Source organism: Elgaria multicarinata, chromosome 2 (assembly GCF_023053635.1).
Source record: "Elgaria multicarinata webbii isolate HBS135686 ecotype San Diego chromosome 2, rElgMul1.1.pri, whole genome shotgun sequence".
In the NCBI taxonomy this organism is placed as follows: Eukaryota; Metazoa; Chordata; class Lepidosauria; order Squamata; family Anguidae; genus Elgaria; species Elgaria multicarinata.
In genome coordinates this window covers 136,401,238-136,429,079 of record NC_086172.1, presented here as the reverse complement: position 1 = coordinate 136,429,079, position 27,842 = coordinate 136,401,238, and the positions used below count along the sequence as shown (strand labels likewise).

The following is a 27,842-nucleotide window of genomic DNA, read 5'->3' as shown; positions in this document are numbered from 1 at the left end:
ATGCCAAAATGTACCACAGCAACAGCTTTCCGGAGAACTTAATTTAAAATTATGGTGATAAAGGCAGTTTAGCGAGCAGAAAGCACACACAACAGGGAGTGCATACAGAGAAAGATAAAGGTATGAAAACAAACTCCACTGTCTTTTATAAATAACACAATGAAAAATGCTTTAAAAATTACTCGCATGTACGACTTCTGTAAGCTCCTGCTATCATTCAGTATTAAATATAACAATTCCCGTGTTGTGATTTTTAAGACATGCAATACTGGCATAGCTAATCTAACAAAGCTCTGCAGTAACGGATTTTGAATGTAAAAAAATAAATAAAAATTGGGTCCTCAACCAATTTTTTAAAATATAATTAATTAAACAAATGCACTTTAAAACGATTAATTTTATTAAAATTAGCATCATGGGAGAGAGTTCCTCATTCCCCTGAGGGCCTCCACTCAGTTCTGTTTGGCACTGGGAGAACCTGAAAAAGAAAGCCTGCTTCCTCATATAATGAAAGACCCCAGAAGAGTGAAGTGGCTGCCTAAGGTACGCCCTGGAGGGTGAGAGAACCGCCATGCCAGAATGGGGAGGGGCCAGCTGCTTTGAAGAACCAAGATGCTTTTGGCTGGTGATGGGCAGTGGTCTGCTGCCGGAGCGTCTTTTGTTTTCCAGCAGCTGGCCCTGTCCCCTCATAGCAAACCAGATGTCTTACTCTCTTGGGAGATGCTGGCTGGGGAATAGTGGGAGTTATAGGACTCCCCCCCCCCATTTCTAAACATTATCTCTTTCTTGCTCATGGCGCTTTTTCTAGATGGACATGACAGGCTTTGCCAAGTCATGCTGTCTTTTAAAGATTCAGGAATTTCCTGGCAATTGAGCATGTTTTAAGTAAGACTGCTTTCTAGATGTTGGTGTGGATGTATTTTGGTAGGCCCAGTTTCTGAAGGTTCTCTGTATAGTATTTTTTTGATGTGATGCCAGTGACTGATGTGACTAAAGGAATAATTGTGACCTTTTTCTGTTGCCATAGTTCTTTGACTTCCATGGCCAATAGTGTATATTTTCCTCTTTTCCTCTTCCCTTTCAACAACATTTTTGTCATTCGGTATTGCTACGTCGATGAGGTATGTGTGTTTTTCTTTAAATATAATCATAATAATATATTTAGTTATTTGTTACCCACCTCTTCCTCTGGATTGAGGTGGTGTACAACACAAATAAAAACACCATAAAATACATAGACAATGTTTGTCTATGATCATTATGTTTAGTCGGTTGCAAGGTATTGTTTTGTCAGTATGAATTGTATTATTATTATTATTATTATTATTATTATTATTATTATTATTATTATTATTATTTCCTGCCTTTTGCCCTATGCTGGGCCTCAAGGTGGAATAAACATGCATAGGATTGCGCCCTCAGCCTTCTTGGCTGCAGCTTAGAAAACCTGCAAAATACAAGTAACTGGTGCTTTCAAAATTGCATACAAAGCCTTTAATTAATTGAATCAAACTGATTACTGATTATAGGTTGCAGCCCTAAGTAAAGCATATCTGTTCCAGGTGTTACGTAGCATTATGAAATACCCAATAAACCACCTCGGAGTGACGAAAATACATCTTTAGCCGATTCCTGCACACTTCCTCCTTTGGATGGCTGAAGGTGAGCACTGATGCCTGTTATCCACTGGTAACCTTTTAGAGACTTCCCTGAGCATTCAAATGTCTTCTCTGTCAAAACAAAAACAAAATTAAACATGAGATTATAATGGCAAATTGTTTACCCTGATTGAATTTTATCTCCCAAAACACAAACCTTTCTATTTTAGATTAAATAAAAAGAGTCCTACATTTCTGCTGTACTAACTGTAAACTCTTGAAATCTCCACCCACCCCAGATTACTATGAACTAAATCAGATTAACTCCAACTAAACATTACTTAGAATTGGGCTATGAATGTAGAAAAATCACTTAGGACTGGGCTATGAATGAACATAGGACATTATTTTACTCATTTAATCCCAAAAGGACTGTAGAAATAATTCATATAATGGGTCAGATCCAAAGTTTTCTTCTGCCATTGGGGCATGTCCTCAAACATTCTTCCATTCAGATCACTCCCATGGGCAGCAAGGCAAGGAAGCAATTTTTGCTAATTTCCCCCCTTTTTCTGCAATCCGCAGCACCGCCTACCCCACTGTACTGGAGGGTCCCCTTCTGAGACAGGTTTTCAGGGGACACAGAAGGCTGCCGGGGGATCGGGGAGCCAGAGAAAACCATCTCCTCCTTTGTTCAGCTGGAGCAAATGCTCTGCTGGATCAAAAGCCTCCCACTGTCAGAAGGAGCCCTTCAGCTCATGGGAGGCCAAGGCTATTTTAGAATGTTGCCGCTTCTTGAACCATGCCGCTATTCTGTTTTCATGCTATACTCTCCTGCACCAATCAAATAAGAGCTGAGCTTTAGATACTAATGGATACAGCCTACGAACTGCTTTTACATAGGCCAACAAATGCTCCAGTTATGGGCTTGGATCCAATTGTGCCCTAGTGTGAATGGAAACCACTTCCTGTTGTGCGAGAGCTTCTCCGATTGCCCTCTCCAGCTGGAGTCCCATCTCAGTGCCACATCACAGCCATTCTTGAGGGTACCCCTTCCCCTCAGGAAGACATTTTCATAAGGGCACAGAAGGCGGCAAAGAGTAAGAAGAGGCAGTAAAGTTCAAGTGTCTTAGGCTCCTAGAATGCAAGTCATGGTGTGCAAACTTCTGTGCCTGCACATTTCACATGCCAGCAAGGTAATGCTCAAGATCCTGCAAGGTAGACTCCAGCAATTCATGGAGCGAGAATTGCCAGATGTACAAGATGGGTTTAGAAAAGGCAGAGGAACTAGAGACCAAATTGCCAATATCCGCTGGATAATGAAGAAAGCCAGGGAGTTCTAGAAAAACATCTATTTCTGTTTTATTGACTATTCTAAAGCCTTTGACTGTGTGGATCATAACAAACTGTAGCAAGTTCTTGGTGGTATGGGGATACCAAGTCATCTTGTCTGCCTCCTGAGGAATCTGTATAACGAACAAGTAGCAACGGTAAGAACAGACCACGGAACAACGGACTGGTTTAAGATTGGGAAAGGAGTACAGCAGGGTTGTATACTCTCACCTTACCTATTCAACTTGTATGCAGAACACATCATGCGACGTGCTGGGCTTGACGAATCCAAGGCTGGAGTTAAAATCGCAGGAAGAAACATTAACAATCTCAGATATGCAGATGACACCACTTTGATGGCTGAAAGCGAGGAGGTGCTGAGGAGCCTTATGACAAAGGTGAAAGAAGAAAGTGCAAAAGCTGGGTTGCAGTTAAACCTCAAAAAAAGCCAAGATTATGGCAACCAGCTTGATTGATAACTGGCAAATAGAGGGAGAAAACGTGGAGGCAGTGACAGACTTTGTATTTCTGGGCGCAAAGATTACTGCAGACGCTGACTGCAGCCAGGAAATCAGAAGACGTTTACTTCTTGGGAGGAGAGCAATGACAAATCTTGATAAAATAGTTAAGAGCAGAGACACCACACTGACAACAAAGGTCCGCATAGTAAAAGCAATGGTATTCCCCGTAGTAACCTATGGCTGCGAGAGCTGGACCATAAGGAAAGCTGAGCGAAGGAAGATAGATGCTTTTGAACTGTGGTGTTGGAGGAAAATTCTGAGAGTGCCTTGGACTGCAAGAAGATCAAACCAGTCCATACTCCAGGAAATAAAGCCAGACTGCTTACTTGAGGGAATGGTATTAAAGGCAAAACTGAAGTACTTTGGCCACATAATGAGAAGAAAGGATACCCTGGAGAAGAGGCTGATGCTAGGGAAAGTGGAAGGCAAAAGGAAGAGGGGCCGACCAAGGGCAAGATGGATGGATGATATTCTGGAGGTGACAGACTTGACCTTGGGGAAGCTAGGGGTGGCAACGGCCGACAGAAAGCTCTGGCGTGTGCTGGTCCATGAAGTCACGAAGAGTCGGAAACGACTGAACGAATAAACAACAAACAAAAAGCTTTAGCACAAATATTTAGAATTGGGGATTTAAATTATTAATTTAAATTAACAGTTCAAAGGAATGGAAATATTATTCTAGCTGTGGCTCTGACATGAACGGCACTCGCTACAGAATATGGTGTGTGCCAAACTTCCATAGGTCCGTAGACTCTAGGTTGCCCACCTTGGCCTTTAATCGTGGTATAAAAAAGAACATCTTTGTTCTATTTCCCTGAGCATGGATATTACTCTTCTATGCGGTACTTTATTGAAACAAATAGGACTTCTCAGAATAGAGTGCCTTTTTGTGGGATGTAGTTCTAATTCATGCAGATAAATAAGAGCAGCAGTCCTATAGCTCAAATTTAAAGAGGCAAAGGCACATCGTTGGGGAGGAGATCAACACTGGAAAGCTATAATAGTTATTAACACTAATGGGAATTATATGAATAAATCTTCCATCCATGCAGGAGAGTGTCATTAGAGGCCAAGAGTGAGAGCCTTGAACTTACCTCTGAGCTAAGAAATATGCTTACCTCTCTAATAACATTCTGAAGGTAGAATGAAGGAAAACAAAAAGTCAAAAGACCTTCACTGCAAATCTCAACTACGAAAAAGTTACCTTTTCAACACAAAGTTAGGATGTGCTGAAGGGATTTTAGATTGTATTAAAAATGCAACGTTTTACTGGGGGGATGTTAAAAATGAAGTCTTTTCTACTATTCACTTACCTTAAAAGTATTTTAGCAAGAAAACAGAAAATAGTGATAGTGGGTTGTATCCAACGGTATCTTTCAGCTGGCACAAAGCTTCTACCACAGACAGAAACTCCCAAGTGTCAAATCCAAATCTTTGATTCTGCTTTAGCACTGCATTAATTACACTAGGTGCTGCTGGTGCTAGTTGTTCTTCTAGTGCTTGGCCAACCACTAGCAGAACAATGCCTACTCTTGTGAGCTTTCCAATAGCGTGACGTTGGATAATAACTGAGGGAAGCAGAAAACTCACTGGATTTCATGAAGGTAGGCGTAGAAGTGAACCAGGTGATGCAAGGGGTTTCCTTTTGTTCATCTGATGGAGGCGAGATGTTATCTTCAAGCCACTTTACCTCACAAGTACAGCTCCCAGCCAGGATTTTGCCAAAATTCTGCACCTGATTGAAATAAATATTGCAGCATGGGTTATCTCAAAATTATAACTCTTGGAGAATTATCTTGTAATAAAAGGAAATATAGGATGTTTTATTTAGTGTTAGATTAAGACATGGATGCAAGATGATGAGACTTATTCCTCAGAATGTGTTTCTGGACACAATGACCACACTTGAGTATCTTGGAGATCCACGGGACTTGCACACATAAAATTAGATTGCAGCCTAAGTGAACAGGCATTACACAATGATTTAATTTACTTAGCACAATTAACAGAGGATCAGTATATAGATAAAGCAATGCAAATCAATCATACACACGGGAACATTCATCATGCTCATGGTAATGGAGACAAGAAAGTGCTTTAAATGCAACCTTAAAATTTGACAATGCAAACCTATTTAATTTAAGACAAAAACACTAAAATATTTTGTGAACTGAACAAAACAAGAACGTGCCACTGTCTGCTACTCTCTTCTGGTGTGGATCAGGCATTTTTCTCTCCAGCTTACACACTGATAGGACATTTTTTTCATTATATCATCATCATCATCCCCATAGGCACAACATGATGAGTCGACAAGTACAGTTAATATCATAATCCACAACATGGGTGGGCAAAAGGTGGACTGAATCCCTTTCCATTTCTGGATTGTATCACCCCACCCATCCCAACTTAATCACAGCTAAGGGAAATCCTGGCACTGATTTTAATCATGGTTAGTACTAACCAGTTTTCCTTAGAAACCAGTCCTAAATTAAGTGAGATCCTGGCTCAGGTTAAATGGGGGATTTACTCTTTCAAGTTGGGGAAAGGCACAACAGCAACAGCTATGACTCTCCTCCAATACCATTTTTTTGCACAAAAACTCTTGATCATTTGGCACAGACCTACTTTTAAACCGGGATTCAAAGAACTATGGTACTATTGTCAGTCTCTGAGACTCTTAGGGGGAAAGAAGCTAGAAATTGACAGCAGTATCTAGGCAGTTAGAAAGGAGTTGAAGGAGATTCCTTACAGTGCATTCCTATACATGTCTACTCAGAAGTAAGTACCATTGAGTTCATTTCTCCCAGGCAAGTTTGCACAGGATTTCAGCTTCAGTTAGCTGAGGAAGTTTGATTGAGTTGTGGTGAGAAGTGAGTGACAAAAGTTAGATTTTGAGAGTAAGGGTTAGTTAGAGTAGCAAGAAATTGATGATTAATGAGATAATGCCTGCTGTTTAATTGGTTTCAAGAATAATTCACAAGTTATTTGGTAACTACATCTCTGCTGCTTCTTTAAGTGTGAAGTATATTTTTACTGTTCACTCTGCCTATGACATCCCATACTGTTTTGGATTTGCTTCAAAAAATTCAATGCCCTTCTCTCATGTCACCTGGTAAACAGCTTTTGGCACAGAAGTGTTTCACAGTAAGCAAGTGCTCCAAAAGTAGCTTTCTTGTTCTAAATTACTTTACACATGTATCAAGTGTTTTACAGACTAAGGCTGAAAGACAGTGGCCCCATTAAGAAGACACCTTAAACCATGGCTTTAACCACGGTGGTTAAGCCAGAAAGCCTTATTCACCATGGTTAAAGCCATAGTTTATGGTGTCTTCTGAACATGGCCTGGCTTTCTGGCTTAACCACTGTGGTTAAAGCCGTGGTTTAAAGTGTCTTCTGAATGGGGCCAATGACTTGCCTAAGGCTCCATACTGGATCTTTAGGGTGCAATCCTATGCACGTTTAGACAAAGTCCTACAATTTCCAGTAAACATGCCTAGGACTGCGCTCTAAATTAATGTGGTCCAAATCTCTAGCCTATGGATCATACAGGCTTTCCAATCAAATATCCCTAATTTACACTCATTCTTTGTCAGATTTTTACTAGGGCTGTAGAAGTTTAATAGTATCACCATAAAAATAATAATAAGAGAAAGGGGATAGCTTTTCACTTTGAGATGGTAATACATGGGACAAGTGGTAATATTTTCTTAATAAAAATTAAACACTAAATTCCTTCAACAACATAGGAAATCAATCAGTGTCACCACCACCATTAAAACCTCTTGAACAGCATGCGACCTGGGACTCTTCATCAACTTAGGCATGTCTATGCCAACATAGGTAGAGCTGCTTGTTGTTTGTAGTCCAAGAACAAAGTCCATTTATCTTCTGCCTTGGAAACTATCACACAAAGCAGGTCATGTACAGAATACCCATTAAAAGCCTCCTTTTTTCAAAGAAATTCTTTGTGTTTTTGTCTGCATAGGACCAAGCAAAAATAATGCCTTGACAGCAGTAAATACTGTACATTCGTTGATTCTCTCTTTGGGCCCATGTCATTCTGGAAAATGTGTATTTTCTCATGAAGATGTATTGCTGAAAACTATGAATTGACAATTAGCATTCTCTTCACTAGGAATAGTGATATCTTGCAAAATCCCTCTTAATTTTCAGGCCCACTCTGCCAAAACAGAAATGAACAATAAATTATGCAGAGTTCTCTCATACATATTTTCACCCCTCGTTAACATGTAGTCAGATGTGGTTGCACGCTTGTTCTGGATTGGGCCCCTGTAAACTTCTTGGAATAAAGAACCTGATTTTGCTACATGCCTCAAGTTTCATGTACACCTTAAAAAGAACAACCATAATTAGCAGCCTCAGTGTCTAGCTTGTCAGAGATCTTCATTTCCTCAGCAGAGGAGGCTTGTTGTTACAAAAATCTAAAACTGACAGCATTTCTCCCACTGAGCAGTTCTCAGAATAGAACAGAGCTTGAAACTCTGAAGTTGGAAGGAAAAGACTCTGATAATCTCTTTGCTTCTCGTTTTCTGCCTTGATCACCTCTCCTGTTAAAACAACATTTGAGGGAGACCACATGCAGCTTCTTGCACTGTGAACAGACACTTGAGATACAGATTATTTGGGTGGGGAATAGACTTGCCATATCAAGTAGTGAACACGTAAGGTGTTTTTTTCTCTTTGAAAGAAAGGAAGTTATGGAGGGAGGAGAGACTTCAGGATGTGTGAAGCTGAATTAATTTCTTAAAGGGGAAAATAGTGGACACATCTTTTACTTTTTCTTAAAGAAAGGCCACGATGAGTTACTTCTTTGAAAAGTAAAAAGAGAATCTCAGTATTTCTGAATAAATGAGACGAAGTTCAACTAGCACACACATATACTAGGGGCTCCTCTAAATGAGTGATTTATTGCACGTTTGTGATTGGCTACTCACGAAAGTTTTCAGGCCCATTAGCTGACATTGTCAACAGCTAGGATGTCTTCCCAGGGTATCCCCTGGAAAATCCTGCTATTAAACTACTTTTAATATGGTAATATCCAGAAAAAAGCAGGATATTCTGCTACTAGATGACACTATCTTAATAAAAGCAAAGGGAAGTATTCAATTCAAAGGATGTGGTCGCCCCTCTCCACCTGTGCAATGCAGCCCGTAATAATTGTGCAAAAGAATCAAGAAGCACAAAGCCCCAGGTAAGCAACACAATTTCCCCTTAATATAGAGATGCTTTAACACTCTACACGTAATGGGTTCCTGTATGTAACATCCCAGCATTTTAGGGAAGCTAACTAGGTTAAGAATAATGCTACTTTCCCCATACTGCCCGGCATCTCTCTCACTAACAGCTTATGAATCCACACAGAAGGAGGGTTAAAAACAAGTAATGTTTTTAAACTACTCACTACAAATAAATGCAAACCTCTCTTTTCTTTTAAAAAAAGCTTTTTTTAAAAAAGTAGTGTTTAATTTTTTAAAACAACTTTGATCCTATGGAGATTAACAGAAGATTTCATGCTCTTAAGAAGCTGGATGGAAATGATTTGTTTTAAGGAGAGATAAGTCAAATCTTACATGCAGGATTCTGTTCCTTTAGTCCATAAGACATGGCATTACTTGCCAGGCACATTTTCTCATATTACCAGCATTTTAAAATCATCTTTAATTTGATTTACTTGAATGATCTGTTTTGTCTCTTATATACGAATAAAGGTTTTATGAATTAGTTACACATTTAATGAGTCACATCTTCATCTTGAGATATGTAAGCATGTCAGTTAAGTGCAACTTACATGTCAGAGATCATAGTTCCAACAGAATACACATACACACACAAATGCCCCCTCTCCATTCCCCAAAAGTATTGCCTCCTTCATTTTCTGTTACTAGAAGTCAAAGAAAAATCAGAACTCTTTTATTGATCCTAATTTTGAGTCATGGTTTTCCATGCTTGATCATGAAAGCTATCGAGTCATTATCTTTCAGTTTATCCAAATTGAGAGAATCAAATGATATAAATCTGAAGGAGTCTGTGCCCTGGCTTTTGTCTGCCTCAAAAGTGTACCCTCCCTTTCAATAATTTGGGGGAAAGTGCTATGAGCAGGGCAGAAATGATGGCCTGTTCAGAATTAGGGTGGATTACCTTCACTCTAGTTTAGCTGTACATGATGTCATTATATTCATTATGCAGCCCCTGATTGACTATGATCACTTCGGGGAAGTGATCGATTGGGGGGAACTGGCACCAGAGCAGCAGCACAGATGGAAGCATATGTGGAAATCAAAAAGACACTTAACTTCTTTTTTGTAGGGCAGGAGGGATGGACATTTCAGGCCCTATCTAAAAGCCTGAAGCACTGCCTAGCCTCTGGTTGGTTGGGTAGTATTTTATGGTATAGGCTGAAAAGGCCCAATGTTTAAAAAGATTAAGTTTCATTTACATTTCACATCAGTTTATCTCGAGTTTTTATTAATCATGCATCTTTACTTTACCTACCTAAAAATAGGGCTTTAAAAGGGTGAAGCAAAGCTTAAGTTAGATGACTGTGTGAAAATAGTTTTTACAATTTTCCTTAAAAGGGAATCCTATCTCTTTTACTGAATCATTCTCACTCATATTTTGCTTGACAATGCAAATCATTACATTTCCATAGTATTCTAGTATATAATAGTGCTCCATTTAAACACTCCCAATAAAATTGCATGGTTTCCCCCCATTTACTTTAAAAAATAAAATTAAAGTTGTTAAATGAAATAGAAAATGGCTTGCATGCTTGCTCATTTGTGAACCGCCCAGAGAGCTCCGGCTATTGGGCGGTATAAAAATGTAATAAATAAATAAAATAAATATAAATAATCTCCAGGCATTCCTGAGTTAAACAACCACTGTGACATGCAAACCCGGTGATAGCTTTCTTTTCATGTTGTAGTAGAAGCTACTGTATGATATCACACCATGTATTTGGGTAGCCTTAAAACTTTAAGGGAGAGAGGGGATGAATGAGACATGGTGCTACAATTTCTGTTTCAACAGAATGAAAAGAAAATTAAAAAAATATTATTCTAAGCTCGCTATTACTGCTCTTTATAGTTTAACACCTATTATTCAATAATGTCCCTCTATTTTATATATGCAGGACAACCTTGCTGTTGGGAAGAGGAGGAAGAAACGGTTGTATCCAATTTTTGTCCAACTTAAATTTTCATTAAATTTCAATGGCTCTACACTAAGTAGAACTAATATTGGATGTAACCCATGGTCTTTCAAAAATTTACTCCTCCTAGGACTGCAAATAGCAATCCACACATATTTTTAATGTTTTATTTTTGGAATAGGTCCAGAGGAAGGCAACAAAGATGGTTACGGATATGTGAAACAAGTCTTTTAAGAAAAAGGTAGAGAACTAGATATGGTAAAGCGGAAGAAGACATGATAGCAATCTTTCAATATCTGAAGGATAAAGATTTGTTCTCAGCTACCCCAAGAAGGCAGGGCTAGATCTAACAGGTTTAAGTTACAGGAGAGTAATTTCAGCTGAACAATAGGAGAAATTAATACAGGAGACAGGGGGCTCACCTTGGTGGTAGGCTGGACAATCATCTATTGGTGATGTTCCAGCTCGACATTTCCTGCATTGAGCTGAGACTTGGACTAGATGGACTAAAAGGCTGCCACCAACTTCATGATTCTATGTTTTTTTATGGGTTAAAGAATCCAGAATTAACCCAACAATTGCCCATAATTTGTTGTTGGGTTATCTCAGGGTTGTTTAACCCTGAACAACCCAGAGTTTCCAGGTTCGGATTTCAGGATAATGACCCAGGGATGAGGTTTTCCTGGGTTGTTAATTGAAAGCAGGAATGACAAGCACATGGGAGGCAACATGCTTGCTTGCTCCCATAGATATTAGCAATTCTGGATTAAACAACTCAGGAATTGCTGATATGTGCAAACCAGGCCAATTGCGTTTTCGAATTGTTTTAAGCCACCATTAGAATTTTAGTGTAAAGCAAGGAACAAACCTTTAAATTTAGATTAAATAAATAACTATGCAACTTTGACAGTTACATGACTCACCATCGTGTGGAACCATTTGCAGGGTATGAGAAATGACAGCATAAGATGACAACTATTGTAAAAGTCAGGAAAAAGTTGGGAATTTCACATTCTACTCATATCCCATATTCTTACATGAGAATTAAAGAAATTATGAAGGTACATTTCAGAAAATAGTGGCCTTGTTTTTCCATGAGGAAGAAACTGAGGCTTCTGTGGACAATCATGAATGTTAGATGACAAATAATGTTCTTAAGAGTTTATAAAACAGAAAACAAAGTTTGTTTGATATGTCAATACCCATACTTTTAAAAAGTTTTTTATATATGTATAAAATGTGTAGGTAAAATAATATTCTTATGTTTTTAATGAAAAAAAGGGTAGAAAAATATTTCCAATTATTATGCAAAAATGCATCTTGAAGTTGTGCAGTAATGTATTAAACCAGAACAGTGAATAAAATGTTATTCTCCCTGAGGCACAAGGGCTCATTGTGCTGCCAGAAACAATCTAAAACAAATTTCCAGTGAGCCTTTGTAGTTAAACATGAAGAGATTTATCTAAAGAAAATGCATTACAATGCAGCAAAAGAGAGCAGAGACATATTATTATACGAAGGCATGCTAGCCAAAATTGTGGAGTGATTATAAAATATTCAATTGAGAGAATGCAAAATTAACACCTGTGAAACATAACTAAGGAGGATGACATATTTGAGCACTGAACTCACCATGCAGTGCCCTCAGCAAATACCATTCCTGTTTAATCTGGTCAGCCCAAATAGGATTTCTATTACAATTATCTTGAATTATGAGAATTGATTCCAGTGACCTGCTGTTTCAGTGTACTCTGGTCGACTCCTCTGTATGCTCAGGCCTACTTTCTCTTCATACTATGCATGTTTGTAGGGTTTTTTTTTTTTACAGCTTTGAAACACAATAAGAGACAGGATAAATCTCTGGTACATTGTTACAGAATCATATAATTTGAGGGCCTACCATCACCATGGCAGCCAGTGAGACAAGATGTTCTATGTGCATTAAGATAAGCCAACATTATCCCAAATAGGAGGACAAGAGGCATCATAATAATTCTGTGCAGGGCAGGCACAAACAACAAGACTGAATCCAGATCACTGCTCTACACTGCTAGAGAAGCAGGACCCATCTTCACAGATAGGCACCCCCCTCATCAGATAATGAGTAATTGTGTAGCAAGTACAAAAAAGTCTCTATTTTTGTTGGACTGGTATGTGGGTCAGGTTTATGGCTGACATTACATAATCCTACATATTTTCCTAATTCCTCCTTCACTCCATATGTGCATCTTTGACAAGGAGCTAGGAAAACTCCTATCAGTTGGTGGCAAACACCACCTCTTACAAATTCCATAGTTTACCTAAGCTGGTAATTTCACGAGAATAATTAATGCTTAAGTCTGCACTCTAGTTATAACAGAAGAATGAGTGGGGGAATGATGGGCATCTGGATGGAATGGTGGGTGGAGTCAGGGTGACTGACAGGTGGACAGCGTCAGTTGAGAAGTGACAGTTAAAAGTGGGTAGGGAGAGAGGCAGAGGAGTTGAGGGATATGAAAAAGGAAGAGTAGAGAGTAAGAGAGGAGGCATAGGTGAAAGGCTAAACTATTTGCTCTGGCTGTTATTTTCCACCAATAAATATACTTATAGGTTTTAATTCATGAATATATTCTGGTCTGGGGATTCTAACAAATGAACTCTCAATCGACATGCTGGTTTTGTATTACACAGCCAAGTATATAAGGAGCCTACTGCTCTCAAAATCAGAAGGTAGTTGTAGGAATTTATTTGGGGTGATATTAGGGGATGTCTGGATTGGAAGGCTTTCCCAGTGACCCGAAGGCTTAAACGTCCTATTTTAAAAAATTATATTTTTATCTGCAACACAGATAGAAGTGTAGATTGCCTATAATTAATTGTTGAACCTTTAATATAACCTGGATAGGATTTACATTGTGTTGCAGATAAAGTGGTTTTTTTAAAAAATGGAAGTTATCTTCTAACAGATTATAACTTCAGCAATTTAGAAAAAGGAATTGTTTATATATAGATTAAATCTATGTCAATATTATTTTGTGTTTGGGGATATTAAAAATTCTATTAACAGATTCTTTAAAGATACTACCCTGTTTCCCCGAAAGTAAGACATCCTCCGAAAATAAGACCTACAGTTTTGCCTCTCGCTGTAATATAAGGCAACCCCCCGAAAATAAGACCTTTTTTTTTGTTCAACAATAAATGTGTACCGTATTCTTCTTCATGGAAAAATAAGACATCCCCTGAAAATAAGACCTAGCGCATCTTTGGGAGCAAAAATTAATATAAGACACTGTCTTATTTTCGGGGAAACACGGTACATAATTGCCCTCTAGGAATCTGTTTCTTTGTGAGACAATTGTTTTCCTTTTATTACAGGACTGAATAGTTACACTATTTTGCATTTGCCTTAATTTGGTGAACAATTAGGCCTGTTAATATTCCATTAAACAAAGTTACTTAAGTATGCTTAACTGTGCCTTAGATTGAGACCACTGAATGTTTTACATTAAATAGTGTTTCAATATTTTAATAAGTTAAAGGGCTTTAGAAGAAGAAGTAGGAACAAGGAACAAAGTTCCAAAAGACTAAAAGCTTGCCTTGCTGATATGAACAGTCTTATGGGGTTAAACTTTTAAATCAGTAATGCATTATGCTCTTGAAAAACCAAAGGCCCCTCCATAGTTACAATTTATTGAAAACGTAGCTTATTATAACATGACAGAAAATAAATTAATCTGAAGATTGTAATGCCTTTTCCTGTGATTCCATCACATCACAAAACAAACTATTTTCCTCCTTAATTCTACAAGACATTAAGTGTATATACCAAAATCTAGACTACAATTCCATAAATGCAAGCTCTTTAAGAATATGACAGCTTTGTCTACAATGAATTTGAAATATGATTTGCTATAAAACTGCTTGAAACTGTGGGGCTTTAACAAAATCTTAAACATCTACATAAGAAGAGGGAAAGAGCTTCTGAATAGATAAAAGTAAAATCTTGATTCTTATATAAAATGTTATGCATTTTAATATGATTTTTTGCTTGATTTATGTAAAGCTTTGTGTTTTTCATTTTCCCTAGCCTGTCACATTGTAGTGATGTATGGAGCATTTTAGCATCAAGTTTGCCATGAGCAATAAAGTCAGTGCCCCTAAGAAATATTAATATATTTCCACTTTTTCTCCCCTCTCCAAGAGTGTTCTCTTATTCAGCTTATTTGGTTTCACTTCACATAGTCGGCTGGCATAATTTTCAGTCTCACGGTAATATTTTAAGGCTTTGCACAGTTAAAAAAAATATCCTTGTCAAACAAGGTATGCACTAAAACAGCACATTTGAGAATGGAGAACATGGTGCTGGGAAAAATCTCTAAAGAGAAACAGAACTTTAAAAATGAATCGTGTCTCTCTTTTGTAAATATATAGCAATTCTTTCCTAAATAAGGCCTACTGTGGTATATATATATGCCTACATACACTCAAAATCTAACTTGTTTTAAATGAAACACAGTAATTGGCATAATGATCATTCACGGTGTCTGTGCCCTATGCACAAAACATACATACATACATATATATGGCCTAGACACTGTGAATGATCATTATGCCAAATATATATATATATACACACACACACACACACACACTTTAGTTCAACGAAGAATTTAACTCAATGAATTCCAAGAACACTGGTGGCAAACAGAAAGGAAAGGTCCAGAGACATCCGCAATTTCCCTGTTCCAAATTTCCCTTGAAGTTGTTTTCAGTGCTTGCTTAGAACTTCATGCGATGTCCTTCTGCAAGACCGACAGATAAAATTTGCCCCTCTCCCCTGCAGCCCCATATAAACCCCTAAATCTGATCCAGAGGTTTGGGGGCCCTCCAGAGCAGATTTGGGGGACATGCAAAAGGAAGCTTCTGCTACCCAAGCAGAAGTCTGCTCATGTAACATATTATTTAACATACTGTAAATGCATTTCCATGAAATTGGTATTTGGTGCAAGAATGCCTTCACTCTTGAAGCTACCACTACTTTTGCAAGATTGCTGGCTTCCTTCCAATTCATATTCGAGAACAAACAAGCTTCCCTCAATGACAACAATAAATGGGGCCAGTTATTAGACACTACACTTAAATTCTGCTCTACTGTCAATGAAATCTCCTGAGCTTGCATTAAAGATCCCTGAACAGACTGTATCCGAGCATAGGATCAGCCTGTAAGTAAATTATTTGTCTCAACAAAAACATTAGGAGTGTATCACGTCCCTTAAGAAATATATATTTAGCTTCTGCATGCTATTAATCCTTGTGATATAATCCTAAATTAATTGATCTGAGCTGCAAGTTACTTTGCTTCTCATTAATAATCTCAATAAATGCTCATGATAGACCTTGATATAATTTTTGCCATTATTTTCCTTGCTTTTCCAGTGCACCCAATTCATGGAATGAAAAATGGGACACACACCCCAGAACAACTCATTGCTCAGTTTGGCTTACAGGTGTCAAATGTCATGAATCACTTCCAGCATGGCAACACAACGCTTCACAGACAGCATTACATTGTTGTTAGATTATTATTGTTACAGAATATTAGATCACCAGAGGAAGGGCCACTTTGTGGCTGTTCAACTACTGCTTTCCCACTCATCACCAAAACTGAAAAGTTTCCATGATACAAACACATGTGAGACACTTTTTGAAAGCACACATATATTTTCAATGGATTGGGTTGAGATATGAGGAGAAGCATTCAATAATAATGACAGAGTTCAATCTTCCCTGATTAATAAATTTCACAACTATGCCTGAAAGCTCAGATTGCAGCCTTAGCTAGTACTTTTCCTCACTAATGTGTTTTGATGGGAAGACCATAACAGGGTTCAGGCAACTACCCCCATGTGCTGAAAGAACACATAGGTTGCAAGCTAGCCCTGCCTGCATTTCCAACACACCCTGGGGCCACGCCCCTTGCCATCCCCACAGCTGGGATGTGTTAGAAGGGGGTTTACATGTGCATCAATGTATGCATATAGAGATCTCCATGCAAGGGGAGATTCTGATTAGATGGATTGCCCTATATTCACACATAAGTACATGTGCAGAGCCCCTCCTGATGTTCTCTGAACACTATGACCACAGGTTGGTGGCAGGGCTAGCTTACACAGCCTCATGACAGCCATTCCATATTCTTTCAGTGGAGGCATCTGAAGCATTCTTGTGAATCTTGTTTGCAGATTCAGATTTGCATGGGTCATATAAAGGTCTTATCTACTTGGGCCTAACATAACTCCTTTATCACTATAGATCACTATCATCTGTACGGTGAACCAAAAGTGTTCTCAGCACTTAACACCATATGCACATTAAAGCTGGACTGCGAGGGCAGTACATGTGCAAGGGGCACATACAGAAGAATTCTTGGCAACTTGGGCTCACAGCCTTCTCCTAGAGCCTTCTCCAAGGCTCTGGAACTCCCTTCCCAGGGAGGCTAGGCTGGCTCCCTCTGTGCTACACTTTTGGAGGCAGTCAAAAACTTTTTTGTTTCAGCAGGCTTTTGGAACTATTCTGGACCTGTCCATCTAGTCCAGCAGCTGTTGCAACTGCAACAGCATCCTCGTAGACAGCATACCCAATAATGAGGGATCATGGGAGTTGTAGGCCAAAACATCTGTAGGCTAACACTCAAAGCAGCAGCTCTGAAATATTTCAAGACCTTTAAATTTGGGTTCACTTGTGATAATCAGGATTTAAGTCAATATGATATAGGGTTTAGTACTACTAATTATTATTATTAGAATGTAAGCCTATGCGGAAGAGTTTTGCTGTTTTATTGTTTTACTCTGTACAGCACCATGTACACTGATGGTGCTATATAAATAAATATTATTATTATTAATAATAATATGTTTTAGCAGGTTGTAGCAGATTTTAATTTGGTACTTCCTGATGCGCATGTGTGTGTGTGTTTTTATAAAAATAATAATTGTTACCTGTCCTGAGAATTCGTAATGGCATAGATGATACTTAAAAGCGTATAAAAATTGGGATGTTGTACTTGCCTTATCTTCTAGGTGCAATTTTAAAAGACGAAGATAAGACACAGGTGCAAATGCATCTGCTGAATGCACCACCACTTCTGATGAATCCCTGTAACACAAAGTCATAAACATTTACTTGAGAGTACACACAACCCAAACAATTAGCATGTTTTCGTATTTATTTTTGAAATCTTCAACTGACAACAGTGGGAAGTAGTACTGAAACAATCTATTTTAAATTGTCCGATTATGTTGCAATTTCTATGACACTTCAGTGGCCGGAGCCCATGTCTCCATTGCATAAGCTGGCCTTGCCCAACCTGGTGCCTTCCAAATGGACTCACAGCAACTTTTGGAGTACAGCTCTCTGCGTTCCTGACTGTTGTCCCTGCTGGATGGAGCTGATGGTCACTGCAGTCCAAAATAACTGGATGATACTAGGTTGGGGAAGGCTGGCAGAAGGAATAGTAGCAGCTAGAATCCACTGGCGTTCGTGCACCAGTGATCCAAACTGGTTCCACCACATCAAGAGGCAGAAGGAACTTATTCAAGACTGTTGGGGAGAAAGAGGCATAAGCAGCTACTTAGAACAAATTTTAAGGGTTGCATGAGCTACCCTTGACAAAATACAGTGATAGCCTTATAACAGGATCTAACCTAACTGTGTTGTTGTAAATGGAAGTACTCCCACCAAAGTGGGAGTTACTTCTAAGTAATCACACATAGGTTCACATACTGTGTGTTGTGACTGAAGCTTTAATAACAAAACAATAACTAAATCTTTTTATATTCATGTTATCTGCATTTTTTTGGTGAGTCTCTGAATAATGATAGTGGCTGATAACCAATAGCAGCCTTGAACTATGGAAAGCACTTCGGCCTGTTCAAGATGGGATGCCCGATTTTTGCCAACGCATCCAATTTTTTGTAACCCTTGTGGCACCCAAAAGACTAATCCTCAGGAACCGTGTGTGATATGGCATGGGGGACTGTAGCGGGTTGAAGGGAATCAGCAAAAATTGGGTGCCTTGCCTTGTGCAAATGTTTTTCACTAGCACAAAGCCACCACTGGATACAACCCAGTGTCACTTCAAGATCCTTTCTATACACCTAAGCTGTGGTTACAGAGGCCTACATTGTCCACTTTGCTGGGCCTCTTGAAAGAAGCAGTGAAAGCACCTCTTTTAAAGAGCCATTTGGAGTGGAGTGATTAAGCTGTTGTTCTTACTGATTTATTTGACTGTCTCTTTTGAAGCTGGTGCATTTTAGTGTTGTTTTATTGTCTTGTTTGTTAGCTTCAGGGATGTCCAGTGGAAAGATGCAATTTCTTTCTTTCTTACTGAGGCAGTCTATTTGTATTTTTATTTTGTCTATATTTTGTTAGCCGCCTTGAGCACTAATTGTAGTGGAAAGGTGGGATATGCATTTAATTAATAAATCTTAGTTTTGATAAGTAAATAACTATCAAGAGCAATTTCAGAATATTGATGACTATACGTTATAAGTATTTTTGTACCGCCCTTCAATTATATTCCCAAGGCACTTCAGAAAAATAAAACAAAACACATACAAAAAATATAATAAGCTTAAAGCCACAACATCATTAAAACAGCAGTCTGCAAGGTTAAAATTGCATATAAAAACCTTGAGAAAATGAGTCATTGGCCCTAAAGGACCATAAGGTTGGAGCCCGAGGCAACCTTTCTGGGGAGTGTTCCACCTGGTGAACCACCACACAGAAGGTCATCTCCATGGTGGCCACTTGCCTTGCCTCAGATGGTAGTGGTCACCTGAGTGGTCTCTCAACTGAAGTGTTACAACATTACATATATGGCATATGGCGGTACATCTTAATCACCCACATATTTAGTTTTTTAACGGTTTTTAATGCTTTATGTGTGTATGTTCTGTGTTTTAGAATTTTAAATTTTGTATATTCGTTTTTATCTTTATTTTAGAATTTCTGTAAACCGCCCAGAGAGCCCTGGCTATGGGAGCAGTATATAAGTGCAATAAATAAATAATAAATAAATAAATATGTAATTCGGGTGTATTCCTATGCATGTTTAGACAGAAAAAAGGGTTTTTTTCCTGTCCAAACATGCATAGGATTGCACCCTTAGATGGCTTCAAGGGCATCCTTGAACAAACAGAATCATTCTTTCCTTAGGGACATATAAATTTGGTAGTGAAAATGACACTGAAGATTTTGTGGTTGAATTGACATTCGAATTGGGAACTTACAGCTCACACTCTTAGCCATTAGGGTATTACAGGTTTGTACAAAGGATCTGGGATACCTGTAAATAACTTTATGTATCTAAACAATTAACCTAAGATGCAAAGCATCAATATCTTTTACAGCACATTGTAGCCTATGCCTGACCCTGTTGTTTTGCAAATCGCCACATGGCAGTAGCATAGTATTAAATAGATATACCCTTAATGGCACATTCAGCTGGCACAAATTCAGCACAGATCAATTCTGTGTTTATTGGGAAGGTAGCTTTCACGTCTGAAATATTCCAAGTAATATGATCCTCAAAAACATTTTGCACGAGTACAGCCAACTGGGCTACTCCCAAGTGAGTCATTTGTAGATCGTAATCAAATTACCCTTTTCACTGCAATTATTGGTCTAAAAGTGGTGTGGAGCAGACACTGATACTGTTTTATTAGACAATCTGTAAATTTAGATGAAAGAGGTATAATAGCAGTCAAAATATATCCTTTAATACATGCAGGATAAGTTATTTACCATAATTGTACTGAAAAATCTACATAGGGATAAAGAAATTTCCCATACTGCTATACATAGATTTTAAAAATTTATGGCAAAGAAATAACCTACTCAGTGCAAATTGGACAGACTCAAAACATTAACATTCAAAAACATCCTTTAGTAATTCAAGCAAAATGTTTAGCATTATCATCCTAAGTTGCTAATGTTAAAACGAAAAATAAGAGGGGGAAAAAGGGGAGAGGAAAAAAAAGGGAAACAGAGTTAATGGAACCCACAGGCTACTGATGTGGCAGTTTATCAAATGTAGCTGTAATGAAAGATAAATATTACAGGCAATTCGCACTTCATGAAAGGATAAAAGTGTCAGTGTGTAGGTACCAGTTTTACTGCAGGCCATAATCAGCAAGTAAACGAAAGTGCAAATGTCTAAAAAGTTTATAGCTTTCTATGAAGGCCTCGTCTTGTCAGGCATTGATTTAGGTTAGTGGAGGACTTTGCCAGTGTTAAACAAAGTGAGTGTTTGTGAACTTAGAGGACATGTTCTGCTACTGCCAACAGAAGTGGCCTCAAGCTAAACGTTAATATGTTCCCAGAGCTAAAATTTAAAGGAAAGGGAAGGCACAGTTCCTTACACAACTATTTTCTTCTTAAATAGAGGGCAATCCAATGTGAATGTTTCATATTCTCCACCCTCTCCACAGATATGGACTCCATACTTCTTAGAAAGCTGAAAATGGACAAAAAAGGTTATTAGGAAAAATATTGCTCTTATAAAGTGAGAAGCCTGAAAAAATGCATAGAACTCATGTGCTAGTAGCATCTTAAGTCTTGTGCTGCCGAAGTTTATATATGTCTATTCAGAATTATGTCCCTCCTGGAGTGGGGGCTTACTGTCAGGTGAGTGTGCATAGGAATGGCGCCTAAGATGCTACTAAGGTTGCTAGACCCTCACCCAGAGATTATTATACCTTCAATTAGACAGAGGCACAAAGTGAACTTGAAGTTGCTGCATTTCCCTCCTGGGCCAAAGTAGGCAGGGAAGAGGAGTAAGAGATCCAGAGATGGAATGGGGCTGAGGAAAGATGCAGCACCTATAACCTTGTTCAGTACCTTTGAGGGCTTATTAATACAGCCACATCTCTTGGCAAAAAGTCCTTAGACCCTTTTGTCATTATAGTATTTCTAGAAGGCTATTGCTGTAGCTGGTTTCTTTGCAAACCTTGGATAAACAAAATATTGCTTGAGCTTGTGCAAATCCTTATATATCACAAATAACAGCTATACCAATAGAGCATTCATAGAACCCACTTCAAATACAGGTAAGCTAGTTTATATGAGTTTCATAAGCCAGTTTATAGGACCTTCATAAGCCAGTTTATATGAGTTAGGGTTTGTTTAACCAATTATTGTGTATCTTGCTGCACACAGTTAGCTGGGTTTGTGTGCAGTCATCTGTGCTTCCTAGAATAAATATACTTTTTCTCTTGACTGGAACACATTGTTGATCTTATTTATTTATTTATTTATTACATTTATGTACTGCCCCACAGCTGAAGCTCTCTGGGCGGTTTACAACAGTTTAAAACAGTAAACATTAAAAAAAGTTTACAAAAATTTAAAAAACCATCAGAAACATATAAAAAACAATATAAAAACAACATTATCCATTTAAAAACAACAGTTCTTCACTCTGGACTGAACACTTAGACCAGCCTTCCCCAACCTGATGCCTGCCAGATGCTTTGGACTCCAACTCCCAGAATTCCTGACCATTGGGCTGATGGGAGTTGAAGCCCATAACATCTGGAGAGAACCAGGTGGGAAAAGCCTGACAAAGACAGTCCCTCGCCACCCTTCTGTTGGTGTGCTAATGGTGTCATGTTAACACTATGTGGATGCCTTCTAGTGTTGCTTGCTATTTCTATAGGCATTACCTAGTGAAAGAAAGCAGCATTAGCTCCCATACAAACAAAGTCACAGTTTCAGTGAACTGCATTATTTATGGAAAGATGGGATATGGTTCCCCAGTTCTACTGGATCAGAGAGCATATTAAATGCAACCATGACACTAGGGTGGGGGAGCCAGAAAAGAACGACCACTTGACAAAATCAAAAGAACTTCAGAAACTAAGAAACCATACAGAACCTAAGTCCTACAAGGAAAAGATTGAAGGAACTAGGAACGTTTAGTCATGAGAAGAAAAGACTGAGGGTGGATATGACAGCACCTTTCCAGTACAACAGGGGTTATCATAGAGAAGTGGACCGTAACATGTTCTTTATCATCCCAGATTGCAGGACATGAAACAACAGGCTAAAGTTAAAGGGAGGCAGACTTTGGTTGAATATCAGGATAAACTTCCTAATGGTCAGAACAGTCAGACAATTCAGTCAGGCAAGGCACCTAGGGAGGTGGAGGGCTCTCCTTCACTGGAGGTATTCAAGCAGAGACTGGACAGCCATCTTTCAGGGATGCTTTGAACTGGATTCCTGCACTGAGCAGGGGGTTGGATTTGATGGCCTAAATGACAGCTTTCAAGTCAAACATTCTATGAATTTTCACCCATCTGAGTTCTACTACAAACTACTAAAGATACACTTATAATGCAGACTCAGGAAACAATTGAGTTTTTAACTGTGTACATTTAACTGTGTACATATTTGTTAAATTTGTATCCCATCTTTCCATCAAATGGCACTTCTATGTGCTTCCTACAGGAATCTTGCTACTGCTCGCATTAAAGGGGAAAGGGAAAAAGGAGAAAAAGGAGCTAGCTGACTGATGTTGGATAAAATGATTGGGAAGAACTGGTGCAGATGGCCAATGCAAGGGCAGCATGGAGAATTAATGTTTCCATATGACTGAAATATTTCAGAGACCTGCCCCTTCTAGCTGCTGGGGAAATGGTGGCGAAAAGTCAGTGGTACATATTGCTTCTTTCAAAATCCCAGTGTTCCTATTTCACTGTTGCCAGACAGCAGTATTCAGTTTTCATTTTGTGTATCCCCTCATAAGCACCTTCCCTTTAATCGCAGATGTATAGCTGTTTCTGACTACTCAGCAGTAAGACTTTCTGCACAGATTCAAAAGCACTTATTATTAATGTTCATGTGCCAGACCTAAATGCTAGCACTAAGGGCTAAACTACACATTGCACTTATTACATTACATCACATATAGCTATGTTTATTAAATTGCATGCACGCAGGGCAGAAGCAATTCCTACCTTAAATGTAGCATGAACTGAGAGGAGGTCTATCTCTTCCCTCCCCAGGCCTAATCAGAACAGAAATTACCTCTCTCATGCAGTTAGAGAGACATTTCCCATTGGCACCAATGGGAAGGCCTTGTTTTCTAAAGCCCCTAGTATAGCTGAGGTACACTTCACTTCACACTACATTTAAGTTAGGAATTGGACCCCACACACATGCCTGTGATGATAAACAAAAATCAAAGAATAGCTACATGCTAAGCAGTAAGTGTAATGTGTAGTTTGGCCCCAAGATAAATTTTGGGTAGAAACTCTGATGAGCTCTGGTTCAAATTATGCCCCATGTAGTAGCAGGGAAGAACAGGCATTCTCTCTTAAACATGTGTACCCCTACACGGAACAGATCCCTTTCACCTCCAGAGTGAAAGATACTGTCTGATGTGGCACCACAGAAGTAGCAGTGCAGCCTAGCATTTGAATGTAGAAACAAGAGCACCTGAACTTAATCCTTCTATAGGACTCCTGATCACATTTTTAATCTATCAGTCTGACTAAACTGGAATATTTTGGAAGGCACTTCTGCTTTCTTTCCCCTTCATCCTTTTACTTTGGGGAAATATATATAGCTCAAATGAAGATGTTATCTGTCATATAATTAAATCATGTCTGTTTATCCATTTCGGATGGTAAATTGAAATCTTTTTTTTCAAATAAAGATCAAATTATCTTTTCCAGGCCTACGTTATCAGACATTTTCCTTTTAATGAGAGAATATCTCTTTGTCTAAAAATAACCAAACATTCACTTAATCAAGCTTTCACTTCCAAAGCTCACACTCCTGACATAAAAGATAGCTCCACCTGTCAGAAACTGCTGTAAGGTTCTTGTAGGACAAATCCATCAAGAATAATTAATGCTGATGCAATAAGAATGGACAACTTACAAAACAGTTAGTCAAAACAGCTTATTCTTCTTCCTGCCAAAAACTACTGCTGAAAAGCCGTTTGAAATGGAGACCCCGCCAGGTATGAACAGCTACAAAAGCCTTTTCGAAATGCAGATAAATTTGGAACAACAAAATGTAAGGTTGTTCTTCCTCACAGATACCCCCATTAGGCATTAAGAAGAAATAACTGTTTACAACTTTTCTAAAACAATTTGTTCTAATGGTGCCATAAATCCTTCCTGGACAACAGGATCAAACACTCCACAATTCCCAATGGTCTTCTTTCTGTCCTTGTTGGAATATCCTAGTTTCCCGTATCATTAAGTGCTTCTTCAGAATCTGCTTTTCCAGTGCTGGGTGCACATCCATATTATGAAATGGGCACATTTTTGGAGTTACATAAATAGAAGTGTTTAGGAGGAGGGCTTTCTCCGCTGTGGCACCCCGGTTGTGGAATGAGCTCCCCAGAGAGGTCCACCTGGCGCCTACACTGTACTCCTTTCATCGCCAGCTGAAGACCTTTTTATTCTCTCAATATTTTAACACTTAATTTTAACTTAAATTTAAATTTTACTGTTTTAACTCTGTATTTTAATTTTATATCAATTTTGCTGCGTGGTTTTTATCCTGGTTGTGCTTTTTATACTGTATTTTGTATTTGTGCTTTTAACCTGTTGGTTGTTTTATTATGGTTTTAATTTTTGTGACCCGCCCAGAGAGCTTCGGCTATTGGGCAGTATAAAAATGTAATAAATAAATAAATAAATAAATAAAATAAGTGTTTAAGTTCCTGGCAAAATTTATGTTCTACAAATCCCCAGGAGCTGGTTGTGTTACCTCTTCCACATATATCTTAAGGAACGGATGCAGAGAGGCCCATTTTCAAAATACACCACTTGACTTCTGAAAGACACTGAGCATGCTCAAGTCACAAGAAAGAAATTACCCAGGTTTTTATGCAAACTAAGCAGTTAACTAACAGCAAGCAGGTAGTATTTTTCATTCATATGGCAATGCAATACAACAATTTGCATTTACATGGCTGTGAAACAAGTCAACATTTTAAGGTATAAACTTCGCAAAATTTGATTTGAGAAGTATAATAAGCATTATGGCTCAATATGAATAATTTGGAAAGTGAAATGGCGATATGTTCCTTATGTCAAAACTGCCCTACATCTAACTATATTTGCTGGTTGTGTTATTCACTGGAGGGCAACTTTAGACTAAATCTTAAGGCAAACACCTGCATTAGTATGGAAATATTTCTATTAGTACATACTACTAAAAGATAAAGGCCTTTTTAAAGCAATGAACAGTCAAGTTCACACGGAACATATATATTAATTGTGAAGACAAAGCTTATCAAAGATGTGTGTACACTGTGTTTTTTGAAAGGCATCAAATCTTCCTCACTGCAGAAATGTGCAGAAAAGAGCAACTAAAATGATCAAGGGGCTGGAGCAACTCCCCTATGAGGCAAGATTACAACAACTGAGATCGTTTAGCTTGGAAAAAGAGGAAGTAAGGGGAGACATGACAGTAGTGCACAATTATGCATGATGTGGAGAAGGTGGATAGGGAGACATTTTTCTCCCTCTCTTATTATACTAGAACCAAAAGGGGTCATCCCGCTTAGTATCAGCCATACAAACATGCACTATAAGAATCAACCTGTGTGGTAAGCCACACTAGTGTGACTTGAGGGAACTGCTCAAATGCCCCAAGAACTAAATGAAACCATTATATGCACTCAGGGGTCACTTAGGCCATGGCTAGATCTACCGGGTCTAGCACGACAGAGGGGGTATGATCTCGCGATATGGTTATTACGAGATCTCTCCCTCTGTCTACACGTGACGCATGATGTCCAAGGAGGAAGAGGACGTCACGCCCGCCATTTTGTTTGTTTGTTTTTATCAGAGTAGCACACATGCACAAATGGTGAGTTTTTAAAAATAAATAAATTTCCCTGCTTCCTCCCATCCCACCCCTGATACCCAGTTCCTGGCTCCTCGTGGTTACTCACGAGGAGCCGGGACAACCCGCGGCACCCAGCCACATGTTCCGCAGTCTCGAGATCATCCCAAGACCATGGAAAAACCGGGCTAAAAGGGTAGGGCGATATCCCGGGCCAAGGGAGGGATCATCCCTCCCTGCTATCCAGGATGCCTTGTGTGTCATGTCAATGCACAGGGGCGATCCCGGGGCGATCCCCAGGATATCGCCCCATCTAGCTATGGCCTCTGTTGCTGTCTTCAGACATCACAATAAAACACAAATAAGCCTAGGCTCATACCTCTCCCCTTCTGATGTGGCTTTGAGGAGTTCGGACGCTTTTGTCATGCCATCTGAACCGATAAACTGTGATTAATTTTGTTTCAAACAAAGTATAGTTAATACTAATTACAGTTTAGGGTTTGGACAACATGCTAAACTGTGGTTAATCTAAAATGGAAGCAAAAGCTTCCAATCTCCTTGCAGCCGTGCCGGGTGAGAGAGAAGTGCATGAGCCCAAGGGAAGGACTTTGGTTTATTGCAGAGGTAGGCAACCTAGCTTCCTCCAGGTTTTGGACTACAACACCCATAAGCCATAGCCAGCATGGGAGTTGTAGTTCAAAATATTTTGAGGGCACCACATTGTGTATCCTGATTTATTATGACCTCCAAACACAGCCATTGTATTTCTATGTGAGTCTCTACTCTTTGTCTCTAAAGAAAATAGTATGCCGTAGCTATTACAAAAAGTATATTGTACCAGATAAGGCTACTGACCATATATGAAACACCTAATAGATGGAAAAAATAGTCTAACCTGGAATAAGTTTTTGAACTACTGCACTATATAACTTGATTTTGACCTTACTTTTATACTGTTAATTTTACTCTCCCCTGTGCCTGTTTGGTGCATTCCCTTCCCTTTCTCATTGTTTTATCATGATTTTATTAGAATGTAAGCCTATGTGGCAGAGTTTTGCTATTTTATTGTTTTACTCTGTACAGCATCATGTATGCTGATGGTGCTATATAAATAATAATAATAATAATAATAATAATAATAATAGTTGTCTACAAAATAAATATTGGTTGCATATGCATGTATTTGGGTAATTATATCAGGGTGTTGTTTTTTTCATCTTTGGGATATATTTGCATTATAATGAGGAACCTTTCCTCACCTCTGCCTGGCAAGATTATCCGAATTTAAAACCCAGAGTGTCAGAATCAGAGCCCCCATGTCCCGAACAACTTGGGGTTCAAATTGGGAACCTTTGTATCTGTATGCAGCTG

The 27,842-nt window shown here is 38.7% G+C and overlaps 1 protein-coding gene across 1 annotated transcript in view; it reads right to left on the bottom strand.

Moving 5' to 3' along the window:
- DPH6 (diphthamine biosynthesis 6) overlaps positions 1-27,842 on the bottom strand; it is a 260,810-nt gene that overhangs the window by 144,670 nt on the left and 88,298 nt on the right. The window contains exons 7-10 of the mRNA XM_063118884.1: positions 21,026-21,120; positions 17,672-17,759; positions 5,042-5,186; positions 1,599-1,730 (exon numbers count right to left, since the gene is read on the bottom strand). Of these exons, the coding sequence (XP_062974954.1) occupies positions 1,599-1,730; positions 5,042-5,186; positions 17,672-17,759; positions 21,026-21,120 (460 nt within the window). The remainder of the gene's footprint in view (positions 1-1,598; positions 1,731-5,041; positions 5,187-17,671; positions 17,760-21,025; positions 21,121-27,842) is intronic.